The sequence below is a fragment of the Myripristis murdjan genome, chromosome 19 (assembly GCF_902150065.1).
Source record: "Myripristis murdjan chromosome 19, fMyrMur1.1, whole genome shotgun sequence".
Lineage (NCBI taxonomy): Eukaryota > Metazoa > Chordata > Actinopteri > Holocentriformes > Holocentridae > Myripristis > Myripristis murdjan.
In genome coordinates this window covers 27744736-27755087 of record NC_043998.1, presented here as the reverse complement: position 1 = coordinate 27755087, position 10352 = coordinate 27744736, and the positions used below count along the sequence as shown (strand labels likewise).

The 10352-nt window shown below is 43.5% G+C and overlaps 2 protein-coding genes and 1 long non-coding RNA gene across 3 annotated transcripts in view; 1 reads left to right on the top strand and 2 right to left on the bottom strand.

Moving 5' to 3' along the window:
• Nucleotides 1-179: 179 nt before the first annotated feature.
• Nucleotides 180-1149, bottom strand: LOC115377879 (uncharacterized). Its single transcript, XR_003930074.1, has 3 exons — nucleotides 1126-1149; nucleotides 823-851; nucleotides 180-686 (listed from the first exon to the last, which is right to left on the bottom strand). It is a non-coding gene; the product is annotated as an uncharacterized LOC115377879 (long non-coding RNA).
• A 998-nt stretch (nucleotides 1150-2147) lies between these two features.
• Nucleotides 2148-10352, top strand: part of LOC115377541 (uncharacterized) — a 27912-nt gene continuing 19707 nt past the window's right edge. The window contains exons 1-2 of the mRNA XM_030077353.1: nucleotides 2148-2171; nucleotides 4653-4838. Of these exons, the coding sequence (XP_029933213.1) occupies nucleotides 2148-2171; nucleotides 4653-4838 (210 nt within the window). The remainder of the gene's footprint in view (nucleotides 2172-4652; nucleotides 4839-10352) is intronic.
• Nucleotides 10094-10352, bottom strand: part of lipf (lipase, gastric) — a 944109-nt gene continuing 943850 nt past the window's right edge. Inside the window, exon 13 of the transcript XR_003930077.1 lies at nucleotides 10094-10332. The gene's annotated coding sequence lies outside the window, so the exon portion shown is untranslated. The remainder of the gene's footprint in view (nucleotides 10333-10352) is intronic.

Genomic DNA, 10352 nt, shown 5'->3' with positions numbered 1-10352 from the left:
ACGTAAACACTTGAGAACAAGCACATAATAACACTAGATTTGCTTCAATGATGCTTAAGACTCATAATGCCATATTTTCTTAACTGTCATTTTTTACATGAGACTTCTGAGTGCATCAAAAATGTCACTTACTTAAACAGTCAGATGATGCTGAAAAGGTCTCCTATAAGCTGGTAGGGCCAGTTACCTGCAATATAATAATATTAATTGTAATCTGACATCTCCAGTGGTGCAGACTACAATAAAAAAAAAAAAAAAAAAAAAAAAAGCTAATCTAACCACCATCGAGTGATGTTCTTGGTTTACCATGGCTGAAAGCATCCTTTTAGATAGGATAGTGGATTTTTTTCATGCAACTTTATTACTTCAAATGGTTTACTCACCTGAAAAACACTGGGGAAAACTGGAGACAGTAGTTAAACAGGACAACTAAAACTGTAAGTATTTGAGACTGTACTATGTGTGGCAATTAAAAAGGTGTTTTAATCTAATCTAACCTAACCTAACCTAACCTAAGATAACCTAACCTAACCTAATGCACTAGAAAGTGCCTTAATACAATGTAAACTAACACTAATACACACTAACTACTTTACTAAACTATACTGTTCAAAATAATAATTATTTAAATGTGATTTAAAATAAATATGAGTAACTGGTCTCTGTTGTCGGTAAACACAGGAAACCTGTAAGACAGAAAGAAATTTTAAAAAAAATGGCTATAATTTTTTTTGTCTAAACTGCAGTACATACAGTACTGTTAAATGCAACATTAATCACTGCATGTCAAATCATCATTATATGAAACTGGGATATGCTTACCAAGATGTAAAATGCAAAGATGTGTGGTCCTGAAAAGAAATAACAAAAGACATGTGAGCATTTAACAAAACCATGATACAATAAGCAGTCAACGGAGATGCAGTCAGGGCCAAAATAAGTTCTCTCCTATTCCTATTTCCTAAAAAGATGTATTTTTGCATAGCTTTTGTAATAACACATTTTTAAAATTGGTTGTAGCTTCACAGATAACATTAGTCACTGCAATTTCAAGGTTGGATCTTTAATATGGTTGCTTTGATGTGATGTGAGACCAAATCAAGCAAAACTGACAACACAACCTACCTGAAAAGGACCGTTGTGGTATAGATGGAGCTGTAGTATAACATAGAGGAGGGGAAAAAAAAACGAGTCAGATAAGCATGTTTTTCTATTATCTGTCTTATAAACATAACATTAGTTAAGTCTTTTCATACTTAAGGAAAAAAGAAACTAAAGATGCTTCAACTTTTAAGATCATTGCAAGTGAATGCACGAACTTGTATTGATATTGGTGATAGGCAGGGCATTCTGCTTATGCAGAGGCAATCTTGAATGAAAATGAAAAATTGCATCATAGCCATATAAAACTGAGAGCATACATTTAATAGTAGCAATAATATGTACTTTATAATGCAAAGAAAATGAGTCATGACCTTACAGCAACAAGTTTAACATTCAACAGTGATACTGAGGTATAAAAAGCTATTTTCAAGCATTGTAAGAGCAAATCTTTACATGTAGCTATGTGTATGAACTGTATATTTATAAAAACTTAAGTAATAAAACCTAAAAAACTTCTAAAACTGTAGCTCAATAAATCAATGGTGTAACATAACCATATAGTTGTGATTCCCTGCAATTTCTGCAATGTGATTCAAAGGTTGCAAGGTTAAATTGTAATTGATATTCAGCATTTCAGTTGCCTTACCTGAAAAGCACTGAAAGTGAGCGATGGAGCAGGAACAAGCGTCTACAGCAGAGGAGAAACTACTTAATGTACATGACCACAGCAACATTTACTACATTTTCTCTACTAAAAATAAGTTATTTAATTAAAAAATAAACATAAAACTGTTCATCAACTATACTATACTAGACTGGATATTGCTATATATACACACAGTGTTTTTTTTTTTTTTTTTTTTTTAACAGTACCAGTGCTAATGGAGGTGTTACTTAAAACAACAGCAGTAACTATAATGATGCAGGCATCTGAAAGATGCCTCACCCACCTGTGAGCTCTCGAGCAATGGTTTGTCAATCTGTGAATTAAAAGATGTAGTTAGATCTTGCACGTCATCACTACCTTATTTTCAGTACATAAGATGGTAAAATGGTACCGCAAGACTGTATGTCTACCGAGCGCCAGCAGACATACTGCCAGTGACTGTTATCTGTTAAGATGGCTATTTTAAAATCGCTAACAAGGTAGTACAAACGCTAGCGGTAGCCAGCCGGCTGGCTTAACGGTGGCTAACAGGCCTCAGTAATGGGTATGCTAACGCTAGACGGCCGGCTAACTTAACGGTGGCTAACAGGCCTCTGTAATGCGTATGCTAACGCTAGACGGCCGGCTAACTTAACGGTGGCTAACAGGCCTCTGTAATGCGTATGCTAACGCTAGACGGCCGGCTAACTTAACGGTGGCTAACAGGCCTCTGTAATGCGTATGCTAACGCTAGACGGCCGGCTAACTTAACGGTGGCTAACAGGCCTTGGTAATATGTATGCTAACGCTAGACGGCCGGCTAACTTAACGGTGGCTAACAGGCCTCTGTAATGCGTATGCTAACGCTAGACGGCCGGCTAACTTAACGGTGGCTAACAGGCCTTGGTAATATGTATGCTAACGCTAGACGGCCGGCTAACTTAACGGTGGCTAACAGGCCTTGGTAATATGTATGCTAACGCTAGACGGCCGGCTAACTTAACGGTGGCTAACAGGCCTCTGTAATGCGTATGCTAACGCTAGACGGCCGGCTAACTTAACGGTGGCTAACAGGCCTTGGTAATATGTATGCTAACGCTGGACGGCCGGCTAGCTTAACGGTGGCTAACAGGCCTCAGTAATGCGTATGCTAACACTAGCGTTATCACAAACATGCTTCTAGAAATTAATCGTACTTTCTTTGTAAACCAAGAAAATGAATCGTAAATTAAAATCATCCTTACCTCTCAGCAGTATCAGAGTCAAAGGGGGTCAAGATCAGAGCGAGGCCCGTTTTTGTAGTCTCAGGATGCGTCACTCAATGCTGCAGCAGTGATTGGTCCACACTCCGCTAGCAACAGCGCTACCCAATCACAGCTTTTGTAGATGAAATTTCAAATAATGCAGCTTCTTTCTCTTAAGTTGACTGACTAGATAGAGTTAGACCACATAGAGAGAGAGGTGGGTGACGAATGAGAGACATGAGCTTTATAGTGAGCAACCCGCTGTGGGCTTGTGTGTGTGTGTGTGTGTGGGGGGGGGGGGTCAGGTGCAGTCCAGCAATAGCATTTGACCATTAATATGATGCTATTAATACTACTACTATTGCTGCTACTAATAAAAATATATAATAACAATAACAATAATATATAATAATAAAAACGGTAATAATAAATAATAATAATAATAATAACTTTATTATTATTATTATTATTAATATTATTTATATTTATATTATATTGTAATAATAATAATAGCTATTATTACTATTACTATTATTATCATTATTATTATTATTATTATTCACAGATAGATAGATAGAAAGATAGACATATGCACTGGGCTTGGCTGACCAGTAAAAACAAATGAATATAATAAAATTACATAAAATTAATTTAAAAAATATTGTTATCGCTGTTGTTATCTGTCACAACATTATTATTAGTAGTAGTAGCAGTAGCAGTAGTAGTAGTAGTAGAAGTACTGGTAGTTGTAGCGTAGTAGTACTAGTAGTAGTTTGTGTAGTAGTAGTAGAGTGTGTGTCGGATTTGTGGACGTAATAGGCTAGGTGCACCAGCTCCATACTTTCTGAAAGAAAGACTGTATGTTCATTTCCTGTCCTTTACTGTTGGATTAAGTGATTAATCAAGTGTGCACTGGGCAGGCCCAAGGTGTTCCACACACCTGATTAATCACTTTATCCAGTACTAAAGGACAGGAAATGAAGATACAGTCTTTCTTTCAGGAAGTATGGGGCTTGTGCACCTACCCTATTGAAGACAGTGAGCACAAAGCGACGCCCATTCTGGAGGCCTCACCTCCTTCCTGTATTTGAAATATGACATATGCCATTTTATAGATGGGAGATGGGAGGAAGAAAATGTATTTAATTTCTAAAAGATAAATTGGGCCGATAAGCAGCATTGGCTGCCACTTCCGGTACATGGGTCCTCAAAAGCAAGAAAAATCATCAATGCAATTCAGTGGGTAGATAAAAATTATTTTCTGGTCCCGTTTGAATTGTGCCATGGATTTCACACATGTTGTTTGTGATATTTAAAGATAATTTTTCACGCAAAGAAAACTACAATTTAGCACAAAGAATTTTAGGTTTTGTGTGAGCCCACTTTGTGAACTATAACTCTTCGCTGCTCTCAAAGTGAATGATATACGTCACCACCTGCATTTGAAGCCTGCAACCTGAAGATATGGCGATTTCTCTGCTCCCCTAGTACTCTTATCAGACGGAAACAATAGAAATTACAGCCGTTCCTAATTGAGTTTTCTCAACAGCATTTAACTGAACAATGGCTCAATAAACGTTCAAACTCTTCACATGAAAAATGATCATTTGAGCCTATAAAGAACATTTGTGTAATCCACGGCATCAAAAAATAATTAGTCTCCACAAGACACAGCAGGCCGCGCCCTGCCCACGCCCTGCCCACGCCCTGCCCACGCCCTGCCCGCGCCCTGCCCGCGCCCTGCCCGCGCCCTGCACACGCCCTGCACACGCCCTGCCCGCGCCCTGCACACGCCCTGCCCGCGCCCTGCCCACGCCCTGCCTGCGCCCTGCCCACCCAGTCAGGTCTGCGGTCTGCCTAAATGCCACCGTGTGTGTGTCACACGTGTGTGTGTCATGTGTGTCAATGACAGGCAGGTATGTCACTGTCTGCCAAGAGACAGAGTTCTAGAAAACTCACAGCATGGGTGGTTGCTAAGGTGCTGATAGGTGGTTGCTATGGTGTTCCTGGTGGCTGCTATGCTGTTGCTAGGCAGTTGCCATGGTGTTCTCGATGGTTGCTGGGCGGTTGCTATGGTGTTCTGGGCGGTTGCTAGGGCGTTGCTAGTGGGTTGTTATGGTGTTCTGGGTGGTTGCTAGGGTGTTTCTGTGGTGTTCCGGATGGTTGCTAAGGTGTTGCTAGGCAGTTGCTATGGTGTTTCGGGGGGTTGCTAGGGCATTGCTAGGTGGTTGCTATGGTGTTCTGGGCGGTTGCTAGGGTGTTTTTGTGGTATTCCGAATGGTTGCTAGGGTGTTGCTAGGCAGTTGCTATGGTGTGTGGGGGGGTTGCTAGGGCATTGCTAGGTGGTTGCTGTGGTAGTTAGAGTGGTTGCTATGGAGTTGCAAGGGTGCTTGGGGTCCTTGCTATGGACTTCCATTAGTGTTTGGGGTCAGTGCTGGGATGCATTGGCTGCAGTGCTAGTGGCCTTTGAGACAGAATAGGAGAGATACAGAGCCGCGTGTGTATCTCTGTGTCAGTGAGAGGGGACTTTCTCCCTGGCAGGCTCTCCCAACATTCCGCCATTAGTGTGTATTGCGTCCGGATTTCGGCTTCAAACCGGAATTGCGGAAAAACGGAAAGTCGGAGCGGCTTGAAAATTGACATGCCGGTTCCTCTCCACAAACTGCACAATTTTTGTATTTGGTGCGTGGACGCAGGTCAAAAGCTCTGCGTGCTGGAGCATTCCGAAGTTTTGGCCATTCATTGTCTATGGCCGAAATTTTCGGGAAAATTGGAATTTTGAGAATTCCGTAAGTCGGATTCCTTATAAAAGTAATAGCACACTATTCCCGATCGGGCCGCACATTGTGATATTTCATTGTGTGGCCCTAAAACGAAAGCTGTAGGAGGAGTAGCGCGCCGAAAAACGTGCAGAATAAGAAAATATAATAATAATAACTAGACTTTGTAAAGTTTCTGAAGAAACTTTGATGTGCTTGCCACCGTTGCCGACCGCCTGGCCATGCGCTAAACCGCCAGCCCTATGCTGTTTGAAGGTTGTTTGGAGTTGTTCGAGGGCTAGAAGGCAGCTACTGTGGTCCGGGTATTGTCCAGGCAGTTGTGATCATCTTTTGAGTGATCACTGGCATGTCTCTGGGCAGCTGCTATGGTATAGTGGGTGGCTGCTAAGGTGCTGATAGGTGGTTGCTATGGTGTTCCTGATGGCTGCTATGCTGTTGCTAGGCAGTTGCCATGGTGTTCTCGACGGTTGCTAGGCGGTTGCTATGGTGTTCTTGATGGTTGCTAAGGCCTTGCTAGGCGGTTGCTATGGTGTTCCCGGTGGTTGCTAGGGTGTTGCTAGGTGGTTGCTATGGTATTCTGGGCGGTTGCTAGGGTGTTGCTAGGCAGTTGCTATGGTGTTCCTGATGGTTGCTAGGGTGTTGCTAGGCAGTTGCTATGGTGTTCTGGGCGGTTGCTAGGGCGTTGCTAGGCGGTTGCTATGGTGTTCTGGATGGTTGCTAGGGTGTTTCTGTGGTGTTCCGGATGGTTGCTAGGGTGTTGCTAGGCAGTTGCTATGGTGTTTGGGGTGGTTGCTAAGGCGTTGCTAGGTGGTTGCTATGGTAGTTAGGGTGGTTGCTATGGGGTTGCTAGGGTGCTTGGGGTCCTTGCTATGGACTTACATTAGTGTCTGGGGTCAGTGCTGGGATGCATTGGCTGCAGTGCTAGTGGCCCTTGAGACAAAATAGGAGAGATACAAAGCCGCGTGTGTATCTCTGTGTCAGTGAGAGGGGACTTTCTCCCTGGCAGGCTCTCCGAAAGTTCCGCCATTAGTGTGTATTGCGTCCGGATTTCGGCTTCAAACCGGAATTGCGGAAAAACGGAAAGTCGGAGCGGCTTGAAAATTGACATGCCGGTTCCTCTCCACAAACTGCACGATTTTTGTATTTGGTGCGTGGACGCAGGTCAAAAACTCTGCGTGCTGGAGCATTCCGAAGTTTTGGCCAGTCATTGTCTATGGCCGAAATTTTCGGGAAAATTGGAATTTTGAGAATTCCGTAAGTCGGAATCCTTATAAAAGTAATAGCACACTATTCCCGATCGGGCCGCACATTTGGATATTTCATTGTGTGGGCCTAAAACGAAAGCTGTAGGAGGAGTAGCGCGCCGAAAAACGTGCAGAATAAGAAAATATAATAATAATAAGAATAACTAGACTTTGTAAAGTTTCTGAAGAAACTTTGATGTGCTTGCCACCGTTGCCGACCGCCTGGCCATGCACTAAACCACCAGCCCTATGCTGTTTGAAGGTTGTTTGGTGTTGTTCGAGGGCTAGAAGGCAGCTTCTGTGGGCCGGGTATTGTCCAGGCAGTTGTGATCATCTTTTGAGTGATCACTAGCATGTCTCTGAGCAGCTGCTATGGTATATTGGGTGGTTGCTAAGGTGCTGCTAGGTGGTTGCTATGGTGTTCCTGATGGCTGCTATGCTGTTACTAGGCAGTTGCCATGGTGTTGTCGACGGTTGCTAGGCGGTTGCTATGGTGTTCTTGATGGTTGCTAAGGCCTTGCTAGGCGGTTGCTATGATGTTCCTGGTGGTTGCTAGGGCGTTGCTAGGTGGTTGCTATGGTATTCTGGGTGGTTGCTAGGGTGTTGCTAGGCAGTTGCTATGGTGTTCCTGATGGTTGCTAGGGTGTTGCTAGGCAGTTGCTATGGTGTTCTGGGTGGTTGCTAGGGCGTTGCTAGGTGGTTGCTATGGTGTTCTGGGTGGTTGCTAGGGTGTTTCTGTGGTGTTCCGGATGGTTGCTAGGGTGTTGCTAGGCAGTTGCTATGGTGTTTGGGGTGGTTGCTAGGGCGTTGCTAGGTGGTTGCTATGGTAGTTAGAGTGGTTGCTATGGAGTTGCAAGGGTGCTTGGGGTCCTTGCTATGGACTTCCATTAGTGTCTGGGGTCAGTGCTGGGATGCATTGGCTGCAGTGCTAGTGGCCCTTGAGACAGAATAGGAGAGATACAAAGCCGCGTGTGTATCTCTGTGTCAGTGAGAGGGGACTTTCTCCCTGGCCGGCTCTCTGAAAGTTCCGCCATTAGTGTGTATTGCGTCCGGATTTCGGCTTCAAACCGGAATTGCGGAAAAACGGAAAGTCGGAGCGGCTTGAAAATTGACATGCCGGTTCCTCTCCACAAACTGCACGATTTTTGTATTTGGTGCGTAGACGCAGGTCAAAAGCTCTGCGTGCTGGAGCATTCCGAAGTTTTGGCCATTCATTGTCTATGGCCGAAATTTTCGGGAAAATTGGAATTTTGAGAATTCCGTAAGTCGGATTCCTTATAAAAGTAATAGCACACTATTCCCGATCGGGCCGCACATTTGGATATTTCATTGTGTGGGCCTAAAACGAAAGCTGTAGGAGGAGTAGCGCGCCGAAAAATTTGCAGAATAATAATAATAACTAGACTTTGTAAAGTTTCTGAAGAAACTTTGATGTGCTTGCCACCCTTGCGACCGCCTGACCATGCGCTAAACCACCAGCCCTATGCTGTTTGAAGGTTGTTTGGTGTTGTTCGAGGGCTAGAAGGCAGCTACTGTGGTCCGGGTATTGTCCAGGCAGTTGTGATCATCTTTTGAGTGATCACTAGCATGTCTCTGGGCAGCTGCTATGGTATAGTGGGTGGCTGCTAAGGTGCTGATAGGTGGTTGCTATGGTGTTCCTGATGGCTGCTATGCTGTTGCTAGGCAGTTGCCATGGTGTTCTTGACGATTGCTAGGCGGTTGCTATGGTGTTCTTGATGGTTGCTAAGGCCTTGCTAGGTGGTTGCTATGGTGTTCCCGGTGGTTGCTAGGGCGTTGCTAGGTGGTTGCTATGGTATTCTGGCCGGTTGCTAAGGTGTTGCTAGGCAGTTGCTATGGTGTTCCTGATGGTTGCTAGGGTGTTGCTAACCCGTTGCTATGGTGTTCTGGGTGGTTGCTAGGGCGTTGCTAGGCGGTTGCTATGGTATTCTGGGTGGTTGCTAGGGTGTTTCTATGGTGTTCCTGATGGTTGCTAGGGTGTTGCTAGGCAGTTGCTATGGTGTTTGGGGTGGTTGCTAAGGCGTTGCTAGGTGGTTGCTATGGTAGTGAGGGTGGTTGCTATGGGGTTGCTAGGGTGTTGGGGGTCCTTGCTTTTGACTTCCATTAGTGTTTGGGGTCAGTGCTGGGATGCATTGGCTGCAGTGCTAGTGGCCCATGAGACAGAACAGGAGAGATACAGAGCCGCGTGTGTATCTCTGTGTCAGTGAGAGGGGACTTAATTTCTAGCTACCTCTCCGAAAGTTCCGCCATTAGTGTGTATTGCGTCCGAAATTTCGGCTTCAAACTGGAATTGTGGAAAAACGGAAAGTTGGAGCGGCTTGAAAATCGACACACCCCTTCTTCTCCACAAGACACACGTTTTTCGTATTTGGTGCGTGGATGCAGGTCAAAAGCTCTGCGTGCTGGAGCATTCCGAAGTTTTTGCCCATTCATTCGGATGGGCCAAATTTTCCACAAAAATCGGAATTTTGAGAATTCCGTAAGTTGGATTCCTTATAAAAGTAATAGCACACTATTCCCGATCAGGCCGCACATTTTGATATTTCATTGTGTGGGCCTAAAACGAAAGCTGTAGGAGGAGTAGCGCGCCGAAAAATTTGCAGAATAATAATAATAATAATCAGAAGAAATATGCAAGATAATAAGATGTGTTGCCTTTTCAAGGCAAGCACATAATAATAATAAACAGAAGAAATATGCAAGATAATAAGATGTGTTGCCTTTTCAAGGCAAGCACATAAATATGCACAATAATACGATGTGTTGCCTTTTCAAGGCAAGCACATAATAATCAGAAGAAATATGCACAATAATACGATGTGTTGCCTTTTCAAGGCAAGCACATAATAAATATGCACAATAATACGATGTGTTGCCTTTTCAAGGCAAGCACATAATAAATATGCACAATAATACGATGTGTTGCCTTTTCAAGGCAAGCACATAATAAAGAAATAGTAGGAATAACATAAGTGTGCAAGCTGCAGCTTGCCCACTAATAAGAAATATGCAAGATAATAAGATGTGTTGCCTTTTCAAGGCAAGCACATAAAAACTCTGAAGTAAATCTCGGTCTTTTTAGTGAAATGACTGAATAGACAAAATGAACCAAAACACAAAATAAAAAGATGAGATTCTACCAGACAAACACAAACAGAGGTGCATTTCTCTCTCTGTGGTGTCTGAGTGATCACAGGAACAGGAAGTGACTTAGTGTTTTCAGGAAGTAACGAACAGAAAACCCGAGTCATGCAGATCTAAAGCATGACTCAGCATGAACGATAGAGTCACTTCACCTTCATGAACTTTAACCGTC